Below are 19,755 nucleotides of genomic sequence, written 5' to 3' on the forward strand. Positions count from 1 at the left end.
ATGCTCTCTGGAGATACCGTTTATCCGGGAAAATTCCAAACCCTCTGTTCTCTGGAATGGCCATCCTTTGATGTTGGATGTCCCTCTAGTGGATCTTTTGATATTAACAAGCTTTCTCCCATCCAGGCCATAATTTTTGGGAATCCAGGACACCCTGACCAGGTCCCATACATTATGGCTTATCTCTACCTCTTGGACAAACTGCCAAAATGGTTAAAGTCCTGTTTGCCATCTACTTCATCAAAACCCTCCCTCTTGTCTCTGGGTCCTCATCAGACTCTTCCCCAGCCTCACTTGCCTCCTGTCCTCCCCCCTTCAACTGAGGATTCTCTCTTGGATCCTCCTCCTTACTCACATTCCCCAGCTGCTTCCCCTCCCTCTCCAGCATCTTCTCTAGCCTCTCCATCTTCTCTAGTCTCTCCAGCACTGTCTTCAGCCTCTTCATCTTCTCCAGCCTCTACTCCTTCCCCAACCATCCCTCCACTCCCCATACTCATTCAGGTCAGTCCTATAGGACTGAAGAGACTCCTGTTGTCCTTCTCCTCGGGGCTTTGGCCCCACCAGACCCCTCTGGCCATAATTTTCTTGTTTATACTCCCTTTTCAACTAGTGATCTTTACAATTGGAAATTAATCTTCCTTTTTCCTGAAAAACTGCAGGCCTTAATTGGGTTGTTGGAGACAATTTTCCTTACTCACCAACCCACATGGGACGATATCCAGCAACTCCTCCTCACTCTCTTCACCACTGAGTAACATACCTGGATCCTCTCAGAAGCCTGGAAATGGGTGCTGTCTGAAAACGGCTGATACACTGAGGATCTGAGGGAGATTGAGGACATCTTTCCTTGACACCACCCCAGATGGGACACCAACACCCCTGAAGGTAGGGAGACATTCAAACTCTATCACCAGATTCTTATGGGGGGTCTTCAGGCTGCTGCCAAAAAGCCTACAAATTTGTCAAAAGTCAGTCAGGTTTTACAGGGACAGATGGAAGCTCCAGCACAGTTTCTGGAAAGGCTTATGGAGGCCTATAGAACCTACACTCTTATTGACCCTGAGGCACCAGAGAACCAACGAGCCATAAATATAGCCTTTGTGACTCAATCAGCACCTGATGTCCATAAAGAATTGCAGAAGCCGGGTAGTTTTGAAGATAAGAATCTCTTTAAATTACTTGAAATAGCCCCAAAAGTTTTTAACAACCATGAGACCCAGGAAGAATGTGAGGAACGTCACACCCAAAAACTGGCCCGAGCCCTGGCACTAAGAGAAGGAGAATGCCCTCCAAGAAAATTTCATCTGGGAAAACAGAACTGGCAGACTGGACCACCTCCTAAAAACAGCCCTCTCAAGAGAGACCAATGCACCTACTGCAAGGAGATGGGACACTGGATTCGAGATTGCCCTCAACATCATAAAGGAATTCAAAAGGTACTTGAATTAAATGACTGAGGGGGTCAGGGCTCATCTTCCCTCCCCAAGCCCAGGTTAACCCTAAAAGTGGGAGGGAGGCCTATTGACTTTTTGGTTGATACTGGCACTACCTTCTCAGTTCTAAAGAAGCCCCTTGGCCCCCTGGCTGCACGACGGCACACTTACATTCAAGGAGTTGCACGTAGCCGCTCTTATCCTTGGACCACTCAGAGAACTGTTAATTTAGGCACAGGGCAGATTCAGCATTCTTTCATGATTATTCCTGACTCTCTCTACCCTCTTGCTAAGTAAACTTGGGTCCTCAATCCATTTTGACAAAGATAAGGTCAATGTAAAGACTACCAGATTCGTTCTCACCCTGCAAGCTGAAGATGAATAGCGCCTTCATGAAGGGCCCCTCAGGACAAATTACCATCCCTAACTGCTAAATTGATACAGGAGATCCCTCAGGTCTGGGCTGAGGGTAATCCCCCCAGGATTCACAGCTACCGACCACCCATGTTGATCTTTCTGGAGGCCTTTGCCAGCCCAGTCTGGGTACAGCAATACCCAATATCTTTTGAAGCACGTGTCTCTATGTGGATCCACCTTAAAAGACTCTGGGAATCTGGTATTTTGATCCCATCAGTCCCCTTGGAATACCCCCCTGCTCCCCGTGAAGAAACTGGGAACTAATGACTATAGACCTGTATAAGATCTGAGAGAGGTAAATAAGAAAGTCATGGACATACACCCCACTGTGCCTAATCCTTATACCCTCCTAAGCTCCCTATCCCATGACAGTATAATTTTTACAGTCCTGGATTTGAAAGATGCCTTTTTCAGTATCCCTTTGGACAAAGGGAGCCAACCCATCTTTGCCTTTGAAAGGCAAGATCCTGAAGAAATGTTCAGTGGCCAACTGACCTGGACCAGACTTCTGCAAGGATTCAAGAACTCTCCCACCATCTTTGATGAGGTCCTGCATGAGGACCTCTGAGGGTTTTGAACTGCCCACCCCCAGATTTCTATTCTGCAATATGTAAATGATTTTCTCTTTGCCTCCTCTGATCACCCCTCCTGCCTAGAGGCTACAAAAGACTTATTGAAGGAACTTCAATGCCTGGGGTACAAGGTGTCAGCTAAAAAGGCACAAATCTGCCAGGAGGAGGTACAGTATCTGGGGTTTTTATTGGAAGGGGGTATGTGCAGGCTCTCCTCTGCAAGAAAGAAGGCTGTTCTGGACATCCCATTCCCTGAAGTCAGAGAGTTCCTAAGTCAGCCAGATATTGTTGCCTATGGATACCTGGTTTTGCAGAACTGGCCAGGCCTCTATACGAAGTAACAAGGTTTTTGATAACCTAAAACTGGCGCTCACTTCTACACCAGCCCTAGCCCTGCCAGACATCTCGAGGCCCTTCTACCTTTATGTAGATGAATGGCTAGGTGTAGCAAAGGGAGTGCTTGCTTAGACTTTGGGCCCCTGGAAGAGACTGGTGGCCTACCTCTCAAAGAAATTAGACTCAGTGGTGGCCAAATGGCCAGCCTGTCTGAAGATTATAGTGGCCACCGCAGTCCTGGTTAAGGATGCTGATAAGCTCACCTTGGGACAACTGATTGTGACTACCTCCCACTCTATTGAAGGGATACTGAGGGCACCACCTGATCGCTGGCTCACAAATGCAAGACTAACTCATTATCAGTCTCTCCTACTAGACATGCCCCCCTGACATATGTAGTGACCAGTGCCTTAAACCCTGCATCCCTGCTCCCTGAGACTGAATCTGAGACAACTGTGCATCACGATTGTTTTGAATTGCTGCAGCATGTCCAGGGAAGCTGACCTGATCTCACCGACATACCATGGAAGAACCCTGACTTGGAGATGTACACAGACGGGAGTAGTTACATAAAAGATGGAGTCTGGTATGCAGGGGAAGCAGTAGTCACTCAGAAGAATGTTCTATGGGTGGAAACTGTACCAAAAGGAACCTCTGCTCAAAAGGCTGAATTGATAGCCTTGATTCAGGCACTAAGACTGGGAGAGGGTAAGACCGTCAACATTTACACTGACAGTAGGTATGCTTTTGCCACTGTTCATGTGCATGGAGCCATCTATAGAGAAAGAGGCCTCCTGACATCAGAGGGGAAGACTATCAAAAATAAACAAGAGATCATTGACTTGTTAAGAGTTATATGGATGCCCAAACGAGTGGCAGTTATTCACTGCCCAGGACACCAAAAGAATAACACTCCTAAGGCCCAAGAGAATCACAAGGCAGATCAAGTTGCTAGGGAAATAGCAGAGTCCCCTTCTGGGCCTGCCCTTCTAGCCCTGCCAAATCCTACATTACCTGAAAAGCCTTCATACATAGAAGAGGATTACAAATATTTCCAGACAATTCCAAAAGGGTATGTCTCCTCAGGATGGAGACACACTTCAGATGGCAAGGTCATCCTCCCCCGTCGCCTGGGGGAGATGCTAGTTTGCCAGCTCCACAAAGGAACCCACATGGGAAAAGAAAAGATCAGGCTGTTATTAACCAGATGATTTCAGTTTCCTTCCTCCACACCTACTATACAGGACATCACCTCCAGATGCATGGCATGCCAGATGACTAATGCCTACCCCAAAATTGATAAATCCTCAGGAAAACGTGAAAGAGGAACTGCCCCCGGAGTCCACTGGGAAGTAGACTTCACTGAGGTAAAGCCGGGCTGGTTTGGATATAAATATTTACTAGTTTTTGTAGACACTTTTTCAGGATGGGTAGAAGCCTTTCCCACCAAGAAGGAGACAGCAACTACAGTCATCAAGAAGTTATTGGATGAACTCATTCCCAGGTTTGGTGTGTCCTTAATGTTAGGATCTGACAATGGACCACCATTCATCTCTCAGGTAATATAGGCTTTAACAAAGGCCCTGGGGACAAATTGGAAACTACATTGTGCATACCATCCCCAGAGTTCAGGACAAGTAGAAAGGATGAATCGGACTATGAAGGAGACCTTGACTAAATTAACCCTAGAATCTGGCACAGATTGGGTGACTCTTCTCCCTTTTGCCCTCCTGAGGGTTAGAAATCCCCTATATCCAAGGAGTTACTCCTTCTGAAATTCTTTTTGGGAGACCTCCTCCCCTGGTCCCGAGATTAAGAACAGAATTATTGGCTGAAGTATCTAATCATGAAATCCTTCAGTCTGTTAGTGCATTGCAGGTTGTACAGGAGCGTCTCCACCCATTGATCCGGCATGTGCATGAACTGCCTCCAGCTACTCCACATCCTTATAGACTTGGAAACCTTGCCTGGATAAAACTACATCAAAAAGAGACACTGGCCCCTCGATGGAAAGGACCATTCACTGTGATCCTGACGACTCCCATGGCAATAAAGGTGGATGGACTACGCATCTGGATTCACCACTCCCACGCCAAGCCTGCTCAGGTGGATCAAAAAAAGGAAGGTCCAACCTCACCCAGAAGACCCCCTAAAACTCTGACTGGTAAAAGACTGTCCATTTACCAAAACCCCACTATAGTTACAATTCTGCTCTTTTTAATTCTACCCCTTGGGACTGATCCCCAGGGAATTTACCAACCTGACTTATGTCTGGAGATTATCTGACATACAAATAGGAAAAACTGTCATAGAAGTTACAACTTTGAACCCTCAGATTGCTCCTCAATTTAGAACTGATCTATGTTCCTTATGGCCAACACTGGGCTCTTTAAAACAATTGGTAGCTCACAGTATCTATGGGGGATCCGCAGCAATAGCAATGTCAGGAGCTTCTGGACAAACATCCCTTCTTGCTACTGGATGCAGAGCCGGCACCATAGATGCAGAAAAGACCTTGGGAACAGCCTTCTACGCATGCCCAGCAAACACTGGAACTATTGTGATGATGAGGGAAGTTATTTCTGTGTCCACTGGGGATGTGAAACCTGGGCCCCAATGCTCCTTAAACAAAAAGATCCATACCTTGATATCAAATTAGAGAAAAATAAGTCCTGCTTGGTTCCCAGGACCTGCAACACACTTACTATAACCCTAAAGAAATGGGATATTTTTGCTGCAGACCAAAAATGGGATATGGGTCACACATGGGGACTAAGAACTATGTGATTGGTATGGACCCCGGAACCCTCTTCACAATTCAAAGATTCCCAAGAACCATACTGCCTAAACCCATAGGGCCATTGGTGGAGCTCAAGCCAGATTTTCCCCCACCTTCCTTGGGGGCCTCTGGGTCAAACATAAATCCAAGTACAAGGCCGATACCTTTAAAGGATAAAGACTTCGCTCCACCTTCTAGAGGGAGAGCCTCTTATAAATACCATAAAGCCCACTTTTCAATATTTAAATAGCACACGCCCTGAGATGACCAGGGATTGTTGACTTTGTCTGGATACCCGACCACCCTATTATATAGGATTTTCCCTTACTGTAACAAAAAAAAAAAAAAGGAAAAATAGCCCCCATGAATGATACTGCTGCTTGCCCCTGGGAAACTACTTTTACCTTAGGAGACCTACAGGGCAAAGGGACTTGCTTCATGTCAAAAGGGTATCCATTGGCCACCTCCCCTTACCTTGAAGTTTGTAATCAGTCCTCAGGTATATCCTACCTGAGGACACTTGGCCTATAAGAGATACTCAAGTACTTTCTGCCCCCCAATCTGTTTGGTTTGCTTGTTCCTCTGGCTTAACTCCTTGCCTGCACCCCAGGTATTTCATAGGAAGGCAAGAATTTTCTGTCCTGGTACGTATCATGCCCCAGGTATATTACTATGTGGGGGATATGGGTATCTCCCGATCTTGTAGGGCGGCAGCCACCGCCATTCTAGTTCCTCTCCTCACGGGGATAGGGATAGCTGGGTCTGACGCCATTGGGACAGCAGCCTGGGTCACAAGTGACCGCAACTTAAAAATCTTGAGTGAACAGGTTGATAAAGATATTAGAAGATTACATGCTACTGCTTCCTATTTAGAACAACAAGTAGACTCATTAGCTGAAGTAGTCTTACAAAACAGAAGAGGCCTTGACTTACTTTTTCTCAAAGAAAGTAGACTTTGTATGGCTCTGGGAGAAACATGTTGTTTTTATGTTAACCATTCAGGTATGATCAGGGACACCCTGGCTCAGGTTAAACAGAGTCTCTTAAAATGAGAAGAGCTTAGAAGGAGTTCCCAGAATTGGTTTGAGTCTGTCTTCTCCTGGTCACCATGGCTTACCACCCTTATCACTGCTTTCATACGTCCCCTCTTAATTCTTCTGGCTCTATTGACTTTTGGACCATGTATCCTTAATGCTCTAGTTAAGTTCCTCAAGCAACACATTTCTGCTGTCCAACTTATGGTCATGAGAACTTACTATAACCCTTTAGGAAATACAGATGAATCAATGGTTTGATTCAAAGGGCTTTCCAAACCAAAAGGGGGAATAAAGGAGAGTGCCCCTCAGACCCCCTCCCTATCCTCTGAGAAAAAACTGCCCTCCACCTGGCTCTGGAAACCCTCTCCATTGTTCAAAACCCTTTCCTGGTACATCTGTTCATGGTTTCTTTGGGAATGGTCTGGGGTGGAAGAGAAAGAACGTTCTGCCCCAGGTAAGCTAGCCAATGGCTGTATAGGTTAAGGCTCTAGAAATCAGCCCTATATTGTTCAAATCTTTTCCTGGTTATTCTGTGTATGCTTTCTATATAAATCCCCTGCTTGGTGGTTTTTGTGGTTTTTTATGCTTAAAAGCCCTGTGTTTTTACTGCTTGGGGTCTCAGTACGGCTTCCAAGACTGTGTCCCCAGCTGGTTGGCCTCAATAAAGTGCTTCTTTCTTCTGAGACTCAGTGTCCGAATGGTCAATTCAGGGAATTTTTCAGACCCTGAACACACTGTGTTTCATAATTACTCTTATTTTACATAGAAAACTGTAGCTAGAGAATGATATGTTTGAATTTGCATGCTGATTGATAGCAAGGCCAGGTTAGACACCTGGCTTCCCTCCCCTCTGGATTTGCTCTCATGCTTCAGTTTCCAAGGATGTCATATTTCTCAAACAGTGAAACAAGTAACTGTATCCTTTGTCCACTGTAAATGCCTGATTCTGCAATTCATACCACTTTGCCTATCTACCAGTTCCTGCCTTCAATGGCTTCATTTTCGTAATGACAATCAGTTGTATCTGAAATTCATCTTCGATGTGTATTTTCTGTTGTCCTATTGGCTCCATTCTCCAGTGTTGTTAACAGCTGTACATGTGGAGCCTAGACACACTAGGTAGCAAAAATCCTCCTTAGGTCTGGGGAGATGACCCAGTTGGTAAAATGCTTGCATCGAAAGCATGAAGACCTGAGTTCAATCTCCAGATTGAACCCATGTAAAAAAATGTTGGACAGGGTAGTAAATGTTTGTCATCACAGAGCTGGGGAGATAGAGACAGATGGATCCTTGGGACTCACTAGTCAGTCAGTCTAGGCTGCTTGGTGAGTTCTAGGCTTGTGAGAAAACTTATGCCATAAAAAGGAAACAGAGGGGCTGGAGAGATGGCTCAGCCATTAAGAGCACTGACTGCTCTTGCAGAGGCAATGGGTTCAATTCCCAGTACCTACATGGCGGCTACGAACCATCCTTAACTCTAGTTCCAGGGGAATCTGAAGCCCTCTTCTGACCTCCGTGGCATTGCACCACACAGGTGCACTCACATACATGCAGGCAATACACTCACACATAAAGTTAAATTTAAAAAAAAGCAAACAGAACCTGAGGAATGGCACTTGAGGTTGTGCACATGCGCCTGGACACACATGTACTTATGTACACAGGAACACACACACACACACACACACAGGCATACACAAACCATACCTGCTGCATAAAGGGTGAACAATATCTCATACCCTAAACTGATATTATTTCATTAAATTATATTTTAAAAAGCCTTCTGCTTTTTTTATCAAATGGCAAAATATACTGGAACATGTCCTAGAGATTTCCACTGGAGATGTTTGACCTGGTCATCTCTGTTTGCCTACTACCAAACTAAGAACAGCAATGAACCCTGAAAATAATGAGGAAACAGTCAAATGAGACCAAACAAGGGCTCTGAAAAGTGGAGACACAGTGGCAGGGTGTCCTGTGTCCACCCCCTCCTGCCAACAGAAAAGAAGCAGGCCCACTGGTTCTCAAACCCAAACCCCTAATAGGGGGCCTAGGGATGCCCACTCACCTTTCTGCCTCATTGGGAGACCTATAGACAGATCAGGTAAAAGAGAGGGGTCAGGAAAGAACCCCATTTTCCTGCTAGGGACCCAGGCAACAGCAGATATGGAGTGGGGGACCATTCCGTTCCTGTGATTCCAAGATCTCATTCTTCCACCAGAGGCTACTGGGTGGGAACTGATAGGAGAGACCCAGCCTGAGATGTGTCCTGACCACAATGCTGTCTCTATCCAAGCAGAAAGGATCCTTGCAAAATTGAGTCTCCTTTCCTACCAGGGGGCACAGGGAAATGGGGTCTGTACTAGAGTAAGGACGTTTATCCGGATGTTTTCTTGTCTCCACACACCTTAAACTGCCTCATCTCAAGCTTTAGAGGCAGACAGAGCCACCCTGAAAGAGCGTTCCTGACACAGAAACCAGAGGCAACCTCCCTTTCCCATGTGGAAACTCCAGGTATCCAGCCTAGAAACTCCTTGTGTCCCTCATGCAGCCCCAGTAGTGCTGAGAGGTGAGAAGCTTGATGAATTCCTTGTCAGCAGGACCACAGCTCACAGAGCAGCTGGGACCTGTGCAGCCAAGGAATGTGCTGCAAAGAAAAAAAGCCCTAGAAGTAGTAAATGAGTTCAACAAGTCTCAAGACCCAAGGTCAGCACACACACACACACACACACACACACACACACACACACACACCAGAGTTCTGTCTACTCCTAACAAACAAGTGGAGTGGAAAGAGAATTTTGAATCACAATGCTGATTATGATCTGTCTCTCCAAATAAAATGAAATAGCCATATTCTTGACAAAACAAGTAACATATAGAGTATATGTGGAAAAATTACAAAACACTGGTGAAAGCAGTGAAGTACTGAAAGAAATGGAGAGATGCAGCAGAAACAAATCAAGAGTCACTGTAGTAAAGTAACCCATTTGTTGAACGCAGTTCCTGTCAATATGCCAGCAAGCATGTTTGCAGAGACATACTAGAATATTATAAAAGGTATATGGAGGGGGCTGGTGAGACGGCTCAGCAGTTAAGACCACTGGCTGCTCTTGCAGAAGACCCAGGTTCAGTTCCCAGCACCCACATGGTGGCTAACAACTGTCTATAACTCCAGTTCCAGGGGATACAACATGGGTCAGCAGATGAGGCATGTGGAGTGGCTCTCGTCTAAATGAACAGGTACTCCTCTGGAAGACGAAAAATGAGGGGAGATGGGGGTACTCCTTGGGGCTCCCAGCTTACCATGCACCACATTTTTTGCCTATGTTATCCTATATCTTTCTTAAAACTCAAATCTGTAAGGTCAGCAAATTATAAATTTCCATGAAGGTGGGGGCTTAAAGCCAAGGCTCAAGCTGGAGATATTTTTATTATCCTCCGTTGCTCACTCAAACTTCCTGTTCCCACAGCATGGCTGGCAGGGCAGTGAGTGCTGCAAGGTTTCTGAGGAAGTGAGGTAGAGAGCTGGGTACGAGGGAAGTGTTCTGAGAACTCTGAAAGGTGGGGAATGCAGTCATGGGGAGATAAAAAAGTCATTATATGTCCCAGAGAGGACGAGGACAGGGACAGTGACAGGCAGCTAACCGGAGGCTGGAGAGGTTGTTACAATGCACCTCTGCTTTGTCTTCTGACAAGAGCATCAGTGGGAACTGGGGAATCCTGCAGCCTCCAGCACCCCAACTCATGTAGTCCCTGAGCTGAGCACCTCAGCTTTCTTCCTGTGCCCACATCTACATATATTTTTCCTTGTCCCCCCTACCCCCACCATGGGCTTCAGAACCAAGCACTTCCCTGGCTTTCTGTGTCCAGATACTTGGTGAGCTGCTTCCCTGCTGTATGGTAGCTGTGTTTTATATTCTAAAGAAATTTCATCCTGGATCTTCCATCCTTCACCTTTCAGGGGTTTCAATCTATGAAAGAAATAGGAAGCAGCCCTTACACTAGGAACAATTAAGAGTGTCCTTTAACACTCTGGCTAGTTTAGTCTGGAAAAGTCAAACATTGCTTCAATCAAGAGCTTGGAAGCTTCTCTCACAAAGAATGAATCCAACCATTCAGCAGCTCTGCTGAGCAGGATACCTTGAGCAAAGCTCCAGTTACATGCCTGTGAATCTAAAGGTATGGAAAGAAGAATTGTCTCTAGCAGGGAGCCACTTGCATGTTAACAGGGCATCACACATTCACTTTCTCTGGATCTCTTTGGTTTTGTTTTCTTTGAGACAGGGTCTCATTGTGTAACCTTGGCTGGCCCAGAACTCACTATGTAGAACAGACTGGCCTCAAACTAATAGAGGTCTGTCTGCCTCTGCCTCCCATGTGCTGGGACTAAAGGCATGCACAACTGTGCCTGGCTCTCTGAATCTCTTCTGAAAAGCAAGGTTGTATTTGCCTTTCACCAGAGGCAACCATCCTTAGAGCCAAATCTTACCAAAGTGGGTTGACACCTTTGTGATTTAGCAAGAACTCACTGTATTTTTGATGTGCTTTCCTGGCATTAAGTCCAGAAAGCCAAATAAATCGTTTGCCTAGCCTCCTTGTTAGGTTCCCCTATGGGATGAGCGTAAATATCTCATTAATGTTTTGGCAGTGGGCTCTGATCAGTTCAGTGTTGACTCAGTCAGGCCTCTGCAGCTGTTTCAGACTGAGGTGGCAGAAACACTCTATATCCTTAGCTGTCTGGAAGGGACAACTTTCCTTGCTCTCAGAGTGTGTTTTGAAACCCTTGCTTCCCGTGCAGGTCACTTTTAAGGGAGATCAGCCCCTTCTGAGAGTTTTGATAAAGGGTCCTCAGTGGTCACTCTTGAGCTTGTCACCTTGGGGACAGGTTGTCCTGGGCATGTAACAAAGATGGGACCCGCACCTGGAACTCCTGGGCCTCTTTAATGTGATTGCCAGTCTCTTAAGCTAAGATCATTCTTTGTGCTCCTAGGGGATTCCAGATGCTGAGCTCTTGGCCTGAGGGTCTAACACTTATGAAGACTCTAGAAAGGTAATACCACCTCTCTGAGCTTCAGTTCTTTCTTTTGTGGCACAAGCACCATCTCCCTTGCAGTTATTGCAAGAATTGAACATTTATTGACTTACAATCTCTCTCTACCTCTCTCTACCTCTCTCTCTCTCTCTCTCTCTCTCTCTCTCCTCTCTCTCTCTCTCTCTCTCTCTCTCTCTCTCTCACACACACACACACACACACACACACACACACACACGTTTCATTCTGCAGTCTGCAGAATGGTCAGAATAGCCAAGTGTTCTAGATTGTGTGGCTGACTTCCCCTCACTTGAAATCTATTGTCTGGAACTGTAACCACAGCCCGTTGTCCCCTAGCCCTACAAACATGTTTTGGCTTCCACATTGGAACTTTACCTGTTGGAATATATTTTGAAGGGGTTTGATATTTTTCCTGATTCTGAGTGGGACTTGAAGTCTTTTTGCTCAAAAGATCTTGGCTCTGACTGGTCTTCCTTTTTGTCACCCAAGTTTGCAAGAATTTGTCAGGTATAAGCTCTGCAAGCATGTGGTAGACCCAGCCAATCTGGGCAGGAACATGAAGAACTCATCTGACTTGTTGGGTGTCTTGTATCCAACAGCTGACGCTCTTTTATTAGCAAAAGCATTTTGTTTCCCTTGAGGATTCCATTGCTAGTCCATCTGAGACATTAGCAGAGTAGAGTCTGCCACAAACTTTTCTACATAGTTATATTTCTGATTATGAAGATTTTAGTAGCAGTTTCAGCAATGAGGTTAATTGTAATGATCAAGTATAATTGGAAACAAGTGAAGGAAAAGAGAGTCTTCCTACCCTAACTTTAAGCCTTAAGCTAGACCAGAATCCAACATGCTGTGTGTTCGCTGAACCACTGTGCTCCCAATGCCTGCAGAATTCTCGGTGGGTGTCCATGTCACCCTCCATCTAAATCTCCACTGTGAATTCAGTCCCTCACGGCTCCTGTGTTTACAGGTTGTACTTGGTTTCTTCAGCTGTAGTTTGCCCATCAATCATATTGTTCCCAGGTGGTTAGTATCTCCCATACTGGATGCTATTGGCTCCAGGTGCTTCTTTTAATATGATCCCATTTAGTCTTCTGTGATACCGGAGTTACTGTCCTCATTTTGCAAGTGAGGAAACAGGCTTGGGAAAGTCAAATAACCTCAGGATGCAATTGAGGAGTGGGAGCTAGACATGCCTGGATTCCATTTCTAATTCTAATAACCATCAACAAGCGTGGGGAGGCCTTCTGTGCAGAAGGACCCTGGGACAAATGGATGAATGGAAGCTGTAGGGATGCTACAGGGATGCTGTGTATCCACAGTCATGGGACCATATGATGCCTCATTTGAACACAGGAGTTGGGCTTATTCCTCTTAGGAATGGGAGGAAAAGCAACAGAGGGCATAGAATTTGAGGCAGTCTGCTGTTCTTATCCCCCACCCTTTTAATGAATTTCTCAGAGCTAAGAAGTATGCAGGACCGATTGCCAGGGCCTGGCAGGGAACCCTGTCATATTTATTTTCTCATGTGTTCTACATGACCTTCCTTATCTGCCTCTGCCTCCCAGGGTGGTTTCTGGGAAGCAGAGAGCTAGGAGCCTGTTTGGGAGCCCTGGCCCCCGTGTCAAAGGGCCAAGGCTTTGGAACTCGGTCCTGCCACTAATTATGGACCAGCCTTTCTACCCTAGGCTTCTTCCTCTTATTTTTTCCCAAGAAAATGAGAGCTTGATGATAAAGCAGACTCCGTCCTGCCCTTGTTTTGTTTCCTAGATATTTTTTATGGAGAGATTGTACGTTTTCTTTTCATGATTTTTAAAAATAAGTGGTGAATAGCACACTCAATGCATACATATCTAGTACATGTTGATAAATTCAATAGCCACAAATAAATAATTGTTCAGAATCATTATGTCTTATAAAGTAATGCAACTAATTATCTTTTTGGTCTCTCTAGTGGGCTGGTATAAAAGTGAAAGTACCCCTATTTTGCAGGTAAAAATTTATAGCATAGGATTGGCTCAGTAGGGGGGGGTCTAAGGCCTGAGGAAGCCAGCTAGACTGGCCTGTACACCTGATTGTGGGGATGAAGTTGCATCCATTCTTGGGTGTGCAGGGACAGGAGATTATAGGAAGACCTCCACCCAAGACTTGAAAGTACAGACCTGTTAATAGGATCAGTCTACCTTCTGAGTAGAAGCCATTGTCCTGACACTTCATGGAAAAGGACATTTGCAGGCTGGGCTGTATGTTCAATTACCTGGCTCCCCCATTGGGCAACAGATGATTCTCCCACTGATCATTTAGGCCCCTTTTCTTCACAACATCTATGTTAATTAAAATATTATTTCATTTTTGCCATTTGTTGTTTTCAGACAATGGAAAGAGTGATCTAACTAAATTGAAGAAAACCATAAAATAAATAAAATATTAATGTATGTATGCAGGCATGCATGGTTCTGTATATACATGCAGATATGCATGTGAATCTGCATGGGCATGCCTGTATTTTTCTACCTATATATATATTTATAATTGTGATGTTTTTATAATTTTATTTATGTTTGTATGTATGTGTGTGATTGTACATAATCATCTGGATTTTCTTTTCTTTTATAAATAATTATTTAATTCTTTGAAAATTTCATACAATGTGTTTTTATCATATTCACTCTTCCTCTTCCAAGTCCATCTCCCTACCCACCCAACTTTGTAGCTTTTTAAAAAAGCCCATCTGGTCCTATTTGTGCTGCCCAGATGCTCTTTAGTGTGGCTCTATCCCCTGGAGTGTGGTTGCCTTCCAGTGCTCACGCTCTTAAAGGAAACTGACTCTCTCTTTCCCAGCGGCTACTAGTTGCCAATAGCTCCTTCACTAGGGGTAGGACTTCCTGCCCGCCTCCATGCTCAAATTTTTGTCTGGCTTGAGCTTGGGTGGGTCTTGAGCATGGTGATACAACCATTGTGAGTTCACATGTGCAACAGCCCTGTTGTTTCTGTAGAACACTGTTTCATTGTACTTATCCACTGCCTCTGACTCTCAAAATCTTTTCACCCTCTTTTCAGAGATGATTCCTGGGTCTTGGGAGGAGGGGTATGATATAGATGTCTAATTTAGAGCTGAGCATTCCATAGTCACTTATTCTCTGCACGTTGCCCAATTGTGGGCCCCCTGCATCATTCACTATCAACTGTAAGAAGATGCCTATCTGATGAGCGTTGAGAGATGCACTTATCTATGAATATACAGATAAGACCTAGGTTTAATACGATGTCCATTTCATAGAATAATAGAAGTAGGTTCTCCCCTGAAGTCTGTGACCTATCTAGCCACAGGTTCTTGGCCCTAATAATGGTGCCAGACATGGGTTCATCTTGTGCAGCAGGCTTTAAATCCAGTCAGAAAGTGTCTGGTTATTTCTATAACATTTGTGCCACTATTGAACCCATGGATATATCTTAACAGGGAAATAGTTGTTATTGTAGCTCTTAGGGTTCATGGTTAGGTAAATGTATTAGTTACTTTTCTGTTGCTGTAAGAAAACACATTGACCAAATGTGACTTATGGAAGAAAGAGTTTATTTTGGATTATCATTCCAGAGGAAGTGTTCATAATGGTGGGAGAGGCATGGCAGCAGGTAGTAGGAACAGGAACCTGAGAGATCACATCTAACTGGAAGTAGGGTGAAGCCATGAACTCTCAAACCTGAGCCTGCTTCTTCCAGTAAGGCTGCACTCTTAAACTTCCCAAAACAGCACCACCAACTGTTGACAAAGTACTTAAATAACCCAAGTCTATGGGGGGAATTTCTCATTCAAACCACCACATTCCATTCCCTGGCTCCCATAGATGCATGGCCATATCATAATGCAGAATGCACTTAGTCTACATTTAGAAGTCACCATAGACTTTTAAAAATATATATGTATTATTTATCTTTGAATATAATAAAAATACAATGAATAAAATTCTCAGACTCTCTTAGCCACCTTCATCCCCAAGCATCCATTTGAGTTTTTTTTTTTTTTTTTTTTTTTTCTTTTCTTGAGACAGGATCTCCCTTTAGCCCCAGTTGGCCTGGAACTCGCTATATAGATCAGGTTGACCTCAAACTCAAAATGAATGCATGCACGATTACTAGTTGGCTCGCTTTCTCCAGTCTTATACAGTTGAGGACCCAAGCCCAGGAAGTTGTGCTACCCATAGTGGGCTGTGCATCAGCTAATACAATCAAGACAGTCCTGGAAGATAGGCCCACAGGCCAATCTGATCTAGACAAGCCCTCTTCTTATGTGATTTTTGCATTGCGCCAAGTTGACAAAAGTAACCATCACAGTTTCCAAGGTCACAAGCAGCACTCCTAAGTCATTCTTTCAAGCACCTGTTTTGTTTTGTTTGCTCCCTGTAGCCCCAGCTGGCCTGGAACTTGTTCTGTAGATCAGGCTGGCTTCGATCTCACAGAAATCCACCTGCCTCTGCCTCCTGAGGGGTAGGATTAAAGGAAAGTGCCATCACGTCAGCTTCAAGAACCTACTTTTTAAATGGTTAACTAATTTCTTATTTTGTCATACCTAATGGTCCTAGTTACTTTCTATTGCTGTGAAGAAAAACACTTTGGTCAAAATCAACTTGGGGAGAAAAGGACTTATTTGACTTACATGTTCCTATCACAGTTCATCCTTGAGGGAAGCCAGAGCAGGAACATAGGACAGGAACCTGGAGACAGGAGCTAAAGCACAGACCATGTAAGAATACTGTTTACTGGCTTGCTCCTCTGCTTGTGCTCAGCCTTATTTCTTATACAGCCCAGGACCACATGCCCAGGGGTGGCAAAGCCCACAATGAGCTGGGTCCTCCCCCATTAACCAGCAATTAAGAAATGCCCCACAGACATGGTCCACAGGCACAGGCCAATTCAATGGTGGAAAAGCCTCTTTGAGGTTCTCTCTTTCCAGGTGTGTTAATTTGGCAACTGAAGCTATTAGCACACAAATTATACATAATGAATTATTCTTTCTGAAATAAAGTTTATTTTCAGTTTATACTTAACATAGGTAATTTTTAATTTTAAAATATGATAGATTAACATTTCATATGGTGATATTTAGGAGTGACTTAAATGTCAAAAAATAAGGACATGATTTAGTATGTATGAAGGAGCTCTTATGATGATGTTTTTAAAAAATAATTCTGGGGAGGAAACATGTTATAGTTTCTATACACAATGGTTCTTAAGTACACTGCCCTGGTTCCTAGCCTGTTCCACCATTTCCTAGCCTTGTGACCTTGGGCACATTTCTTCTCTACGTATACGTGTATACAAATGGACATGAAGGAGTATGGATGTCAAATGGGCATGCTGGTGTGTGTATATACTATACCTATGTGGAGGCCAGAGGGCACCTCCCCACATACTCATAGTACAGAGCTATACTAATAAAAACAGCATGGTACTGACATAAAAACAGACACACAAATCAATGGAATAGAATTGAGAACCCAGATATAATTCAGATATAATTCTACAGACTCTTGATTTTTGACAGAGAGGCCAAAAATACACACTGGGGAAAAGATAGCATCTTCAAGAAATGATGCTGGTCAAAATGGATAGATCATGTAGAAGAATGAAGCTAGATTCTTATTTCTTGCTTTGTGCAAAACTCAACTACAAATGGATCAAGGACCTCAGTATAAGACCTGAGTCCCTGAATCTGATAGAAGAGAAAATAAGTAATATGTTGAAAATGGTAGGCACAGGAAAAGACTTTCTGAACAGGACCCTGGTCGCACTGGCATTAACACCAACAATTGACAAATGGAACCTCATGAAACTAAAAACCTTCTGTACAGGAAAGGACACCATCATCATTTGAGTGAAGAGGCAACCTATAGAATGGGAAAATCTTTACTAATTATCCATCTCACAGAGGGTTAGTGTCTAGAATATACAAATAGCTCAAAAACTAAACACCAAGAAAAAAACCAACCCAGTTAAAATTTAGAGCAAAGAACTAACAAAGAGTTCTCAAAAGATGAAATGCAATGACTGAAAATATTTTTTAAAACATGTTCAATATCCTTAGCCATCAGGGAAATGCAAATTCAACTACTTTGAGATTTCATCTCACTCCAGTCAGAATGGCTAAGGTCAAAAAACAAATGATAACAAATGCTGGTATGGATGCGAGGTAAGGGGAACACTTACTGTTGGTGTGTAAACTAGTGAAACCACTATGAAAATCAGTGTGGAGGTTCCTCAAAGGCTAGAAATAAGTCTATCACATGATCCAGCTATAGCACTGCTGGGCATATTCCCAAAAGACTATGTATCTCACCACACAGACACCTGTGCATCCTTGTACATTGCTGCTCTATTCACAACCGCCAGGAAATGGAAACAACCTAGATGTTCTTCAACTGATGAGTGCATACTGAAAATGTGGTGTATTTACACGATGGAGATGGAATATTATTTAGTCATAAGGAAAAACGAAATTACTAAAATTGCAAGTAAATGGATGGAACAGGAAACATCCTGAGAGACATAATCCAGACCAAGAAAAATAAACATTCTCTGGATTTTCTGCTACAATTTTCGTTTCCTTATCATCCCAGACACTCATCTAAGAAGCTGTCCAGGTGCATGTGGTTTCCAGGTCAGACAAATTTTCTGATCATATGCTATGTTTTTTGCTGTTTCTTCTCAGAATAACCAGAGATCAGATCTTCCTGTTGTCCTAAAGCTAATGTTTCCTCTCATGGAAAACCTGTGGAGTGACTTACGCACTCCACATAAAAGATACTCAGGACTGGCCACCACTTGCTTACTCATCGTTCTAGCTTTTTTATCCTTTGCTGTGGCAAAACACTCTGACCACTACCAACTTGGGGAGAAAAGGGTTTATTTGTCTTACTTCTCCTGGTCTCAGTTCATCACAGAGCCCAAGGTAGGAACTGAGGGCAGGAACCTGGAGGCAGGAGCTGGAACACAGCCAATGGAGGAACGAACGCTGCTTACTGGCTTGCTCCCTGGCCCCTGCTCGGCCTGCTTTCTTATGCAACAACAGGCCCACCTTCCCAGGGGTAGCACCACCCACAGTGGGCTGGGCCCTCCCACATCACTCAACAATCAAGAAGATGGCCCACAGACATGGCCACAGGCCAGTCATATGGAGGCAATTCCCCAATTGAGGCTCCCTCAACCCAGGTGTGTCAAGTTGACACTAAAGCTATCTAGCACACTCATGGAGAGCTCATTAGTGGTCAACACAACCCTCCTCTGGGAACCCAGCAAGGAGGAAAGTGTACCAGTAATGAATATGCTTTGGATTCGTATGGGTGCCAGCACCTTGGCAGGGGCAAATCTGTCAGGGTTTAAGTAGGAAACAGACTTTTGCTCTTCTGCCAATAACTCAGAGACTGCCTTATTATTTGTAAGTATTGTACATTGCCGTTATTCTTGGCACCAGGGCATCACACCTCTTGAATAGTGACTACCCATTCTGTAGGCTCCTGCTTACAAGAGGGAATGAGTGTTAGGGTTCTTGTATAAGCTGTGGTGTGCTGTTCCTCCCCCTCCTCACTTGCTTCTGCCTTGAGGCTCTCTGAGTAATCCTAAAGGCTCCTGGGTTACAGACATGATGATTTCTAGGAACAGGTCACTTAAGTGAGTCATGAGTTCGGAGCTACTTTGTGGTGGCTGAAACTCAGTGAACTTCAGGAACTGATGCTACAGAGGTGGACCAGCCCTGGTCATCAGTAGTCAGGACAAGCTGGTTCTTAGCCCTTATACCAGTGATTTGGTCTTTGAGGTCAATGGGGTTGCATGTAGGGCTAGTCACAGCTAGGAGACTGCAGAGGTGTAGCTAAAATTCCTTCTGGGGAACACAAGTGACATCCGGCCCTGTCCTCCCTTGGGCCCTATTACAAACCGAGGTATAATTTTAACAGACTGCAGTCTGGGAAACCAGCAAGTTTATTGGACTTATAGAACAGTGTGTGAAGGTTTACTCTTACAGGAGTGTGGGTGCTCCCCCCTAAGGCTGCACTGGAAAGTCTCCATCCAGGCATGGACATTGACTTCCCTACACCTCTACAAAATGATGAGAGAGCCTCCCTATGGCTTC

At 44.4% G+C, this 19,755-nt stretch overlaps 1 protein-coding gene across 1 annotated transcript in view; it reads left to right on the forward strand.

Moving 5' to 3' along the window:
* Positions 1-920: 920 nt before the first annotated feature.
* The window catches only part of LOC103741484 (isoleucine--tRNA ligase, cytoplasmic-like), a 40,305-nt gene continuing 21,470 nt past the window's right edge, over positions 921-19,755 (forward strand). Inside the window, 1 exon segment of the mRNA XM_029567885.1 lies at positions 921-1,436. Coding sequence (XP_029423745.1) covers positions 921-1,436 — 516 coding nt within the window.

The sequence above is a fragment of the Nannospalax galili genome, unplaced genomic scaffold (genome assembly GCF_000622305.1).
Source record: "Nannospalax galili isolate Female #2095 unplaced genomic scaffold, S.galili_v1.0 scaffold321, whole genome shotgun sequence".
NCBI lineage: Eukaryota > Metazoa > Chordata > Mammalia > Rodentia > Spalacidae > Nannospalax > Nannospalax galili.